This window comes from Mercenaria mercenaria, chromosome 8 (genome assembly GCF_021730395.1).
Source record: "Mercenaria mercenaria strain notata chromosome 8, MADL_Memer_1, whole genome shotgun sequence".
Taxonomy (NCBI): domain Eukaryota; kingdom Metazoa; phylum Mollusca; class Bivalvia; order Venerida; family Veneridae; genus Mercenaria; species Mercenaria mercenaria.
Window position 1 is genome coordinate 19,545,659 of NC_069368.1, and position 13,779 is coordinate 19,559,437.

At 33.4% G+C, this 13,779-nt stretch overlaps 1 protein-coding gene across 11 annotated transcripts in view; it reads right to left on the bottom strand.

Annotated features, from left to right (window-relative positions):
• Positions 1–317: 317 nt before the first annotated feature.
• The window catches only part of LOC123522921 (acetylcholine receptor subunit alpha-type acr-16-like), a 253,605-nt gene continuing 240,143 nt past the window's right edge, over positions 318–13,779 (bottom strand). For 10 of the 11 annotated variants that reach the window (XM_053549488.1, XM_045300447.2, XM_045300445.2 and 7 more), the window contains 3 exons: positions 6,212–6,392; positions 4,878–5,232; positions 318–3,380 (listed from right to left, as the gene is read on the bottom strand). In XM_053549488.1, coding sequence (XP_053405463.1) covers positions 2,773–3,380; positions 4,878–5,232; positions 6,212–6,392 — 1,144 coding nt within the window. In that variant the 3' untranslated portion in view covers positions 318–2,772. Of the gene's footprint in view, positions 3,381–3,829; positions 3,865–4,877; positions 5,233–6,211; positions 6,393–13,779 lie in introns of all 11 variants that reach the window. The other variant, XM_045300451.2, reaches the window with a different exon arrangement.

The following is a 13,779-nucleotide window of genomic DNA, read 5'->3' on the forward strand; positions in this document are numbered from 1 at the left end:
AAAAAAGTATTCCGCTATGAAACATTCTGCGATATCATACATTAAGATTAAGTTATAGTTTTTATAGTGCTATCTCACTGGAAATTCACGCCGTAGACACGTGACATGATACCCACCCAGTCATATTATACTGATACCGGGCTGACAAGTCCTAGCACTATCATCTAAATACTGAGCGCCAAGCATGGAAGCTACTAGTACCATTTTTACGTCTTTGGTATGACGCGGCCAGGGATTGCACCCACGACCTCCCGCTCTACCACTAGGCTACCAAGGTGGTCGCACAATTTACGAGTAGTAAGTAAGTAAGATTAACATAATTTCCTACAATACTTTTTAATTTTGTATAAAATATTTGCACATAATATAGAGAATATTTTAATTTCTATTCTAAGCAAACAATTTATTGATAATAACGTCAAATTTATGGATTGAATGTTTCCAGGTAAAAAAGTTTAATTACTTTTTCGTTTGTGATACTACAATGACACTTTTGACTTTTCGGTTATAGTACAAATAACAAGAATTAGTTTATAAATATCCACTTCCACTTCCTTCACTTCATTTATATCTTTGTATTCTGGAATATTGTCCTACTTTTAACTTATAGTTCATATTGTGGTTTAGAAAAAAAACGAACTCAAAGACGTTTAGAGTTTCCTCAAATATACCGAAAACCTAAAGTTGCAGGACATATATGCATATCTTTGACAGCGAGACCAAATTTTGAAAACAACAGCAATTTTTAAGTGCCGTGTGGCGGCCGTTTTTAGTCTTTTACGTCAAGTTATGTGCACTTTTAACTATTTTACGTATGAAGAATGCCGAACTGCTTAATGAACATACGTAATTACCCGAACATTGCCGAGTGTCAGTACGGATTCACTACCTTAGTAGGGTTTTTGAAGCAGTTACAAGCTAACAAATGTTCCATTTCAACGTTCCCTTCGACAACTATTTCTATTGCAGCGAATGCATACATAGTAACTGCATTGTAATAGGACATATAAGGAGCGAAGAAGGAAATAAAAAATATTTATCAAAGGCCTTCGTATATTTGTACAGTCATAAATCATTTGACTGTTTTAACATGTCTTTAATTAATGGTTACTGTTTGTTTAATTACTAGTATAAGAGCTATTAAAGGGGTACGCTTCCATATCAATGGTAAATTTTTAAGGGTCCCCGTTGAACCTAATATGATGCAGACAATTATTTGAAAATGCATCAATCAACCAACGTCGAAATCACTTCCAAGTTTTTAATTATAGACTTTCTTCTTGTAGTCTGATATCCTGAAAGCATTTTATTGACATAATAAATGGAACTGTCGTCTCTTACAGATCCACGTACTGAATAACTGTCAGCTACTAACAAATATAATCCACACTGTTAGCTCAGTAGGAGCTATGGATAGAGGTCGCGACTTTGAAGTCCAGATAAGACGTAAATTCTCTGTGTTGATCTGATAGAAGACAGTATGTCTCACCTCGTTCGTTCTCTACATAACATTCACGGGATGGTGGTGGTTGGGGAGATATCAGTTATTTAAAAACAAGTCAGTGCTGTTACAGAATCCAGGAACACTGATTACGTTAACCGAAATAAAATAACATACCATTAAAAATGTAAAAAGTATGATTGTCAAAGATATTATTTCACTAGCATGGAATTTTAATTACATTTAAAAGTTTACGTTCAATAAAATTTAACTAAGTACCAAGGACATTTTATGTATTAAAAGTATTAGCTAGTTAGTCTCTAACAAACTAATGTTAATTGAAAATTTGAACAATGGATTTAGTTCATATCACATTTAGTGCAAGCTTTTCAACCACTGGTTAGCATAAAATGTGATGGAGGAACTCGAGGCAATCCGAATGTTCTCCATTACGGCTTGACAGAACATGCATGAGGGAGTTACCAATCACAAGCAGTAAGCTTTATTTGTTATGTTTGATTTAGAGTCGCACAGACGCAGTTAGGGTCATGTGGCGAGTTGTCCAGCAGACTTTGATGGTAGAAGAAGACCCCCAAGTGCCCTGGCATAGATTAGTACCCGAGTAAGAGCCACAGACCTTCCGTAAGCTAGCTTGACATCCAGTAAAAGATTATATGGAAACATGTAGTATATATCTAAATATAATTATGTTTGTGCGTTACCATTTTGACCGCCTCTAACCTTGACCCGTAACACATGAGGATGCATAATACGAACTGAAGAATTATCATAAAGCCGGTAAGTTGTATCTCCAAAATATATATAAATATTATAAGGAAGCACACTGTGTTAGACCACTTGACCCTCGTGACATTCATTTAAAAGATATGAAATTTAATGTGCATGGTAAACCGCATTGTTGTTATAGGAACTGCGAAGTTAATTTATATAAATGTCATTATTTGAGTTTTAACGCCCTTTTCATGTAATATTAGTATGATTATGATGATGATGATGATGATGATGATGATTATTATTATTATTATATCTATATGGCACTCTTTTCATGCGTATACACGTTCAAAAGTGTTTTGAATAGACATTAAAAATTTACACAAACGAATACAAATCTAACAAAAAATAGATATAAAAACAATATGAATCATTGAAATAACTGTTTCTGAAATCAATGATATTTAATCACAGTTTATCGGTTTTTAACATACATGTAGTAACATCGTAAAGTTGTTTTCAAAATGCCAATGTCAGAAAACCAGTTGTCTTTGAAGCGGACCGCTTAAAGATATCGCCGTGTACAATTTGTACATAATCTAAGACTCCTCATTCATAAAGTCTTCAATTGTAATGGATTTAGTAAATGGACATATAACAAGCAGAGTCAATGTGGAACTGAACGTAATAAAGGCAAATATGAGAAACAACATTCTATCAAACACTCTCGCGATCTCTTTCCAGTCACTGATCACTTGGCTCTCCTCTCTTAATCTGTCATATCCAGATAGCACTCTGTTTACATAATCTGACAGAATGTTTTCAACTAATGGTAAATGTGCCCTTCCGTTTGTGTTATTATTTGAACTCTTAACGTTCTTGTGACTTTCGGTACACTGTGAGTTCGTATGGATATCTAATAAATGTTCACAAGTCTCTATTTCGTCATCCTGGTTGTTGACATTTATAAGATTATATTCCGTTATGTTGTGCTCTTTTGGAACACTTCTTTGAACTTTTGTAGAAGTATAAATGTCACTGTTAAATGTAAGCGTTGTACACGTCATGAGTGACGCAAACTTTGCAATCGATTTAATCCAAGGTGGCGGGGGAATAGATCCACTTCGTTTGTGATGAAAGTTGAGAACGAATACCGAGAAGACGACCGATAATGCACTCATTGCCATGATTATTGTAAGATAAATTCCTGAAAATAACAAAGAAAAGGAAAAAAATCGTAATAACGCATTAATTGCCATGATTATTGTAAGATAAATTCCTGAAAATAACAAAGAAAAGCAAAAAAAATCGCAGTGACGCATTCATTGTCATGATTATTGTAAGATAGAGTCCTGAAAATAACACAGAAAAGGAAAAAATCGTAATAACACATTCAATGCCATGATTATTGTAAGATAGATTCCTGAAAATGACAAGGAAAAGGAAAAAATCGCACTCATTGCCATGATTATTGTTAGATAGATTCATGAAAAAAAGAAAAAGGAAACATCGTAATAACGCGTTCATTGCCATAATTATTGTAAAATGAATTCCCGAAAATAACAAGGGAAAGGAAAAATATGATATCGCACTCATAGCTAAGATTTTGTAAGAAAACATCCAGAAAATAACAATAAAAAGGAAAAATGATAATACCGCACTCACAGCCATGAAAGTTGTAAGATAAATTCCTGAAAATAACAAGGAAAATAAAACTGTATTTAAAGTTAACGAAGATTCTGTCATACTTTTTGTATACGTCTGCTAAATGAAATGTATATCTTTTAAAGATTTATTGTTGATATAATTGCTGTCATTAGAAATATTAATTTAACATGACAGTTTTCAATATTTCTTGAAAGCCTGTAGTTGAACGGTATGTGAATAATGACTATATGTATGCTATTTTATGTCAATAAGATTTTATCAGGTTATTAATGATTTCTTTCGATTGTTGAGTTTTGTGTGCGATGTCGGCAGTTCTTAACATGCCTTATCACGTTCTAATTACTTTTTTCAGAGTAAATGAAACTGATATGCGGTCCTGCATACGGGGGAATGTCTTGTTAAAATACTCGAACAAAAGAGATTGATCATGTTACACATTTAACTTTATGATATACGATAATTTGTTTATATTACATGTAAATGCAAAATAAAGAAACTTCGTTAGTTTCAATGCGTTGCCAAACTGTACATATTGTTAGTTCCTGTACCTGTTGAAATTAACTGCCGTGCTTGATAGTGTACATTGTAATTTCTAAGATATATTTCACACTAATTGTTCAATCATTCATTTTAAAAACATATAATAAACTAGTTATGAGAGCCTATATAGAAAGTATGAAACAGCCGCTAAGATACTTATATTAAAGTAAATATTCGTTGTCTATGAAAATTATAGTACCAGTCTATTATAATACTTACATTGCTGTTACAATAAACTATTTACATGTATGTGTGTCCTTGCTTTGGTGAAACATCGCAAAATTGATATTTTCCATTTTAAATGCTCATGGGATCAAAAGCAATGATGTCTAAAAGAACAATACATGTATTTCTCTTAAAATGCAATTTGTTTATGGACAAGTGTCTTTTTATATTTACATATTTCCATTACAGACAATACCGTATTGTTTCTTTAAATATCCTTTTAAAAACTTCATTATGGCCAACGTTACCTTTTACTTTGATGTATACGTACCTATCAGTGGAATATATTCCGACGTGGGTGGCATATTTTCTGCTATTAACAACATAAAGACAGAAAATGCCAGGAGGACTGTTAGACCCAGGGTAATCTTTTCGCCGCTGTCTGGCGGCAATAAGAAACCGGTCAACGTCAATGAAGACAACAGCATACAGGGAATAATGACGTTAAGGAAATAGTACAGGACACGTCGGCGTAGCTGTACATAGAACGTAACGTCAGGAAAAGGTTCAGGGCAGCACGGATAGTAGATGACGTTGCGTTGTACTTTTGTGTCAATTAGTGTCCATTCGCCATTGTCAACGAAGTTGGTTAGGTCAATTTCAAGACTTCTGTTGCTAACATCGACCTTGAAAATAAAAATACACATAGGTAAAATAAAAGCTTTCAAATTTGATAAAGAAGCATTTACTGTAACAATTTTGCAACTGTTAGACAAAATCTTTCATGTTGAGCGGTAATATGCTAAATATTCAAATACACAATGATGTATTTATCTATATTGTTTATCTAAAAGTTTTATTTTATTTTGTGTCTAAATCTTTCGGTTCAAATTGGGCTGATGGTCTAGTAGTAACACACTTGACTGTCAATCCAGAGGTCCGGGGTTCGAATCCCGGTCTAGGCACTGGAAATTTCTCGAGTGTCTCCCACCTAACTTGAGGCCTGTACTGGTTTTTCCCAGGAAAGAAGGCTTCGCGTGTATCGGTGCTATACACGTGGCACGTTAAAGAACCAGACCGTCTATTCGCAAAGAGCTAGGCTAAGTAAGCCGGACACGTCTGTATCTTAAAAGTTCTCTCTGTCTGCTCTGGGGGCTTTATCTTAATCTGTCCCTCTGGTCAGATCGCTCTGTGTCTGTACTAGTAGAGGATGAATTTCGCGCCCTGTGTGACTGCGTTTGCGATATGTAAAGCGCCTTTGAACGTGTTTATCATGAAAAGGGCGCTATATAAATCTGGTATAATGATAATAATAGTAGTAGTTAATTTCTGTATTAAAGGAAATCAGCACTGCTGATATAAAGGCTCCGAAGAAAATGTTCTTAACCTGGTCCTTTGATTGAACTTCACTAGCATTTTTCTATCCAACTGTGAAACAACTTTTGTCTTATCGAGATGTACTCAGCGAATTTTTTTTTCTCGTAGTTAATATTCTTTATGTTATAATCAGATGTAATTAGTTTGGTCGAAGTGTTTACCACTCGTACTCGATATCATGTTTGCACTTCCTTTGATATCCTAAAACCAACCGAGCTCCGCGGTGGAGGCACCACAACTTAGCTCTGTTGATAGGGCAAATATAAGGTATTTTACAAATATACAAACCTGAAACCCATCATACGCCCAAGATCCAAGCTTCAGTTTGCAAATTTGGTCATCAAACGGGAAAAATGTGATGTCCATTTTACATGAACTGCGCATGCGCACTATCGGGGGCCAGAACACGTGGCCCGTGTTTTGAACCATAGCAAGACTTTTCATGTACCCTTTGTTGTGGCTGTCGACACTGTAAGAAATTCAAGCAAAGACATAACCAACAACACACATTTTCATCATATTATATTTACTTATCTAAGAACAATCTTCTATTTTAAAATTTAATATACAAACATCACATACGCATTTCATTCAATAAAATTTTTCTGAAACATCACATTTTGAAAATTGAGAATTTCACAAAAAAATTTCGTTTTGAAATAATTGTAATGTTGGCATAAAAACAACATTACCCTATGAAGAACGTTCAGTATTCAGCAAAACCTTAACATTTGTTGCTATCAATATACTAGTATATGTTCTTTCATTTGTGTATATCTATACACCGTCTTACACGAGAATAGGCTAGACATGTTTCATCTAAACGCTATGGATTTCTGTTTTATTTGTTTCTGTGTTTTACTATTTCAGTTAGATGTAAAAGAAATGATGCCAATATAAGATCAATATCATTAAATATAACTGCTGACGAAATAATATTTATTTAAAGATACTCATAAGATAGTAAGAATGTATCACATCAGGACGCTTTAGAAAAAACGAATTTGATTTATTATTACCACAGACAAAGCATTGCTTACTTTGTTGCTAGTTTGGCAGAAACATCATGGTAAAATGTAACTTAAAAGTGATCTAGTAATAACAATAGTAAGATGCCAAATTGATATTTTTATATCGTATCTCTGGTATTTGGGCGGGTTTATCCGCTACAAAAGATATGTCTACTTCTGACAACCATAGGATCTTTATTTTATTCCTAATCACATCAATAAAATGTTCATGCACTGCCCAAAATAGTTCCATTCCATTCATGAACATCGCCGATAAATTATCAATGATAAAGAACTGTCTCCATTCACACTGCTCATTTAGATTATATAACATCCTAGCTGATAATGAGTGGTATTGTGCTACACAAAAGTTGCCATTTAACAGAAAACAAAATCTACCATAACCCGCCACTACCAGACGTATCAAGGCTTTGATATTGTAATTCTATCAAATCTTCTGAATTTTAGATAAGAACGTTCATATTTTCATTTAAATTTATGATCAATGTATTAAGCTCAGTCTCCTTATAACGAAGATATAATGCATTATGTAATAAGTGTTTGGTAATCATAATAAAAAATGGTGGCTTAAATATCGAAAAAACGGTTTATTAATTGCCATTAATACATCTAATAATGACGATAAAGGTACTGAGGTTGTAAAGACTGACTTCTTTTATGCACGTTTATACTTAACCCTTATCCGTAGTTATCACGCCGCGCAAAATGATACATTAAGCTTTATTTAATAGGCCTATTATTTATACCTCCATCTAAGATTGGGGGGCATTTAGCACATGCTGTTATTTTTTCCTGGAATAACAGTTTAGGGAATAGGCTAACATTTTCATCTAAACGCTATTGGATTTGTTTTATTGTTTCTGTGTTTACTATCTGATGAATAGTGTGCATAAATAATTATAATAACGCTAGAAATAATCATTTATTTGTATCTAAGTAGTACAGTTATAATTACACCTAGAGAGTTTAAAAAACAATTATGTAAATGAAGACAACAATTGCTGTTCTTGTTGCTTTTCTAACTGAAAATTATTAAATTTGATTAGTATAACAGTGATAAATCAAATTGTTTTTTATAACGCTTGTTTTTGCTTTACCCCACAAAAGATAATGTTACTTCTGACAACCATAGACTATTTTTGCTATCACATATAATTTTCATTATAAAATAGCTTCATTTCATGATACCGAAATTATCAGATAGAGTTTTTCTGCATTCTACACCTATTTAATTAAAAACACCTAGTGAAAAGTTTTGTCCCAGGTCGGGAAATCAAACCCGCCACCCAGCGCAATAAGATTTGTTTTATGTCTTCCCAAATCTCGTTTTAATAGGAATTTAATTTCTTAAATTTGATTAAATATTAAGCCAGTTTCCTCGATAAACGAAGCATTACAACGCATTTTAATTAATTTTGTAAATATAATAAACAAATGTCTTATGTTTCCAAAACTTTATCTTCCATTATTAATTAAAAGAGAAATACATTGTAAAGACTATCTAGCCTTTAGTTTTTCCTGATACCTATATTGTTTTTTTCCTTTTTTTTTACTCGTTTAGATTGGGGCATACCTCTTTATTTTCCTAAAGTATTAGAATGCACAACAAGCTGAAGCAAGTGTGTGTTACGTTCATGCTGTATTGGCATTATTTCTAAAAAAATTTTTAAGTAGGTCAATTATGATAATGAAATCAGATTTAGGTGAAACGCTGTATTGCCCCGTATCCACATCAATGGGAAAGGATGAAAAATCATTTTTTCCAGTAGTCATTTAAAGCTGACTCTTGTTGAAATGTTGCTAAAGAGCTTTTGTTTGTGTAAAAATGCAGGAGAAATCACACATATTTTAGGATTTTATCAATACATAATTAAGAATTTTAGAACCTTTGTTCAAATTAGTTTCAAAGCAGGACGAAATTACGTTCGAACGTGATATCAATTTACTTTCTTGATTAGTAATAACATATTGTTCTACATTATTAGTAAATATGAAGCATAACCAAACTCTGTATAAGAGTACAAACAATGGTTGTTTATACGGACTATTCTTGCATAGATAGAAATACTGAAGAGGCTATTCTAGACAGAATTTTTGCTCTGCATACAGCTCTGTTAAGAAAAACAATGTTTATTTTTATGCACGTATTCCGAATGATGTAATTAGGTGGAAACAGACAATCTGCTAATATCACAAGAATTCATGGAATATTAACGTTGTATCGCCGCAATAAGAACAAGTTCAAATGTTTTTCTTGATAAAAAAAAACCCCGATTGTTGAGAAAGAGAAATGAGTGATTTGCATTTTTATTGAAATAAAAGAGCACAACACTAACCAGTTGTCAGTGTGGAATTAAAACAAATTAAATATAGGGGTAACTTCATTTATTGTTAAATAAGCCCTGCGTACGCGGGGGAAATGACTAACAGGTTAATACCTTAGTTTGAACATAATTATTTCTAATTAACGTGCAATTATTAATGTATCATTTTGCCTAGCCGTCTTTCTGCTACACGGGAACGCTTAGTTGATAGATAAGTCTTATTTTGTAAATTTTCCTCAGTTGGCAAAATAAACCGGTTTATTTGGACTGGGCACTTTCTTGTCATATCGTTAGTAACTTTTCAGCTATGAGAGAAGTGTTTTACGTATTCATAAAGGTAACTAGGCATTCAGAAAAGGAAACAATCGTTGAAAAAATAGGAACTAATGTGGCAAAGTTATAATTATTTGAAATAAGATTGTACTAAAAACAACTAAGACGTCTATCTTTATATTTGTGTTACAAATTCTATAGTAAAAGATCAACAAATGTGGAGACCGGTTGAATTACTTTCCGAACAACCCTCTATTTGTTAATAATAGCTTATTTCAATTCTTGCAGACACCCGATTAGTGTACAAAAGTCTGTATTCTTTGAGATATATAAAAATATATGATTAATAATTCTTATGTTAGCAAAGTTGATTTATTTCTTCCGTTTCTTGGCATCTATTTACAAAAGAGCGGACAACCGTAAGCTGATATAGATTTCTGTCAAATTCCTTAATTAACGTTTTGTAAATATTTCATGTATTACTGAAATAAAATACGTTTAAACTAAGGATGTCCCTTTGGGGAAATAGCATTTTATGGTTAAGTTTTGGTATGTAGGCTGGTTTCTCAGTAACCACTTGTGGGAAACGGCTGAAACTTCAAATTGTTGAACGTGCAGTTCTGTTTCAATATCAAGTAACTTTCTTGATTAGTAATTACATGATCTTTCAAGCAAGGAACAGGTTCAATAAATTATTTTTTCTTTTTATTTAAAGTTTTGTCCTTTTTCCAGCATTTGGTATTCACTAAATTAACTTTTCTTGTGACAAGGCTTTTGTACAGTCAAGCCTTGATTTCCTGTATAATCATTATTTTTAAAAATCACCTTTTATATTGCTGTCTTAGTAGAATATGTTCATAGCTTTATCATTATTGCAAACAAGAAAAGGATCTAATTTAATAGCTATTTCAATATTGCATGGAAAGTTACAAAGTGCTACTAAACATTTAGTTTGCATGCTAAGTCCTTTCGCAAATTAATCCCATTTCGTGCACCATATCCTATTTATAAGATAGCGCTTATGATTATGCATAGATTTAAGCTAGAACATCAAGTTGAATATTATATATTTCGCTATGATAATTGATATTTAATAAAAAAACTAAAAATGACTATGTATCAGTTACATATTAAAGAAAAACTATTGGTATCCTGCTATGCACCCCCTTTAAGCGACTTAATTAACAGGACAGGCCGCTAGACTTTTATTATTTTCCTTTAGAAATCTTATCAAGATTCCTAGGTAAATTGCTTATAATTGTTAATAAAAATAGAAGTTAAGGCAGTTTGTTTTTAATATACAATACACTTACAGTCTGATAAATGGACTGGAAATGAAACAACATTGTGTCCAAGAAGGACCCTTAATATTCCGAGACGTTTTTCTTATCTAGTTATCTAATTATCATCGGCAAGCACCTTTGAGATTTTGTCAGAGATATGATGTAGCGTCTTTGAACACGTAAATCTAAAAGGATTTCAACTTAGTGAGAGAAAAATAAAATGTGACTAAGAAAGTTTAAATTTAAGGAAAGCATTTGCTTTTTAGACAAGGTGTGTAGAAAAACTGAGTCACAGTTTCTACGGGCTCGTGTGAGTTGCGACTCACACGTAAGTTTTAACTATTTGTTTTCTAGTCCACCTTTAGATTTTAGCACCTCTGACAAATGTCTACCTTATATGTCTAACTTAGTAATTGTATCAATGGAACGAGTGAGAGAACCGTATGGTCAGAAACAACAGTTTACAGCAGTGTAGACTTGTGTGATTTTGAACTAAACAAATGAGGCTTGACATTGTGCATTTTAAACATAATATAAAACAAGAGCTGTTCGAAAAAACTCATTGATATCCCTTCGGAGGCAAAAGGGTATGTAACTTTCTATATTGTGACGATGACCTTTAACACAAGGGTGCCAGAATGTCACAATATACGCCCGTCACAGCAAATTTGTTTACACTAGCACCTGTATTTGCAAATGGAACTTTAATTTTCTAGTTGTTTACAATGTTTTTTTTTTTTTAGAAATTATTGTTATTCTTTTATTTTTCTAAGTCCACAAAAAATCCTTACCAGGTAGAGATACCTTAAAATACACCCAAATTTGAAAGTAACATCAATGTTGTACCACAGAAAAGTGGTCTTGGCTTTTCCCTACGGTCAATTATAAAAAAGTTACAATGTAAGTTATTTATAGTAACAACTAAGGGAAGTTAATCTTTAAAGAGAGAAAAAAAAAAAAAAAAAAAAATTACAAGTCCACACAAAAATCCTTACCAGGTTGAGATAGCTCAAATTACACCTCAGAATTGGATGTAACATGCATGTTGTACTACAGAAAAGTGGTCTCGATTTTTCCCTACGACTTGTAATGAAAAAGTTACAATATAAGCTATTTATAGTAACAACAAAGGGAAGTAATTCAAAAGAAGGGACCAGTGCATGACACTCCGTCTCATGATGGTGTACAATTGTGCAGAGTTACATCAAAATCCCTCCATGCATGAAGAAGAAATGCTCCGGACAAAGTCATTCTTGTATCTGACCTTTGACCTTTAAGTCTGACCTTGACCTTAGACCTAGGGACCTGGTTCTTGCGCATGACACTCCGTCTTGTGGTGGTGAACATTTTTGCCAAGTTATATCAAAATACCCCAATGCATGAAGAAGAAATGCTCCGGACAAAGTTTTCATTCTTGTATCCTTGACCTCTAAGTGTGACCTTGACCTTACCCCTACGGACCTGGTTCTTGCGCATGACACTCCGTCTCATGATGGTGAACAATTTTGCCAAGCTATATCAAAGTCCTTTCATGCATGAAGAAGATATGCTCCGGACAAAGTTTTCATTCTTGTATCCTTTGACCTCTAAGTGTGACCTTGACCTTAGACCTCGGGACCTGGTTCTTGCGCATGACACTCCCTCTCATTATGGTGAACAACTGTGCCAAGCTACATCAAAATCATTCCATGCATGAAGAAGATATGCTCCGGACAAAGTCATTCTTGAACTTTTCATTCTTGTATCCTTTGACCTCTAAGTGTGACATTGACCTTAGACCTAGGGACCTGGTTTTTGCGCATGACACTCCGTCTCATGATGATGAACAATTGTGCCAACTTTCATCAAAATCCCTCCATGCATGAAGAAGATATGCTCCGGACAAAGTCATTCTTGAATTTGACATGTGACCTCTTAGTGTGACCTTGATCTTAGACCTAGGGACCTGGTTCTTGCGCATGACACTCCGTCTCATGATGGTGAACAACTGTGCCAAGTTTCATCAAAATCCCTCCATGCATGTAGAAGATATGCTCCGGACAAGGTCTGTGGACGCCGCCCGCCCGCCAGGGGCGTTCCCATAATACGTCCCGTTTTTCAAACGGGCGTATAAAAATGACCTATCAAACATTAGGGGTCATCTATTTACTACAGGCAATCATCCTGTGAAGAGCCAAAAAGGATCCTTAATCATTACTTTTTTAGTGTAGAAATTACTGTGACTACTAAAACTAAAAAAACGATAGGGGTAATTTACTGATCACAGGCAATCAATCTCCGAAGTTTGATTTTTGTGAGACCAACCATTCTGTAGACACTGATTAGAAACCAAATGATCTACCGACCGACACACGTACCTGCTATTATCTAGACAATATGTGGGTCCCTCTAATTTAAGAACAGGGTCATAAATATGTATTAGCATTTAAGATTTTAATTGATACAAATTTTTAAAGCAACACATCTTGCAATTTACTAATATCAAAACAATGTTGAAATTTGAAAATAGCTCTCTCTACCATACTAACAGTTAACTAACCCTAAAATGAGACGATTATCATTATTCAAAGGCTATAACAAATATTTGATACAGGCTTATCTTTTTGTTATTTCTTAATGCAAGATCAAATTACTATTAACGAAGGTTTCCTTACTATAAGAGCAAGTATTAGTTAAAAAAGACAAATGCTTTTGATATTTAGCTATGATATCTGGATAAACACATTTTTGAATTCAACCTTTAGATTTCTTTGAATACAATTGTTGAATCTCGTATTGTATATCTTACTATTATGCACCTTAACTTTTCGAAAGAACCTCCGTCTGACTGATATAATAGCTCTACATGTGTATATTGTAAGACATGAGAAACTTGTTCATGTGCTGTATATCAATGACAAATAGTTTTAGTCAAATTTTGGCTATATTTATCTGAATAATAAAGA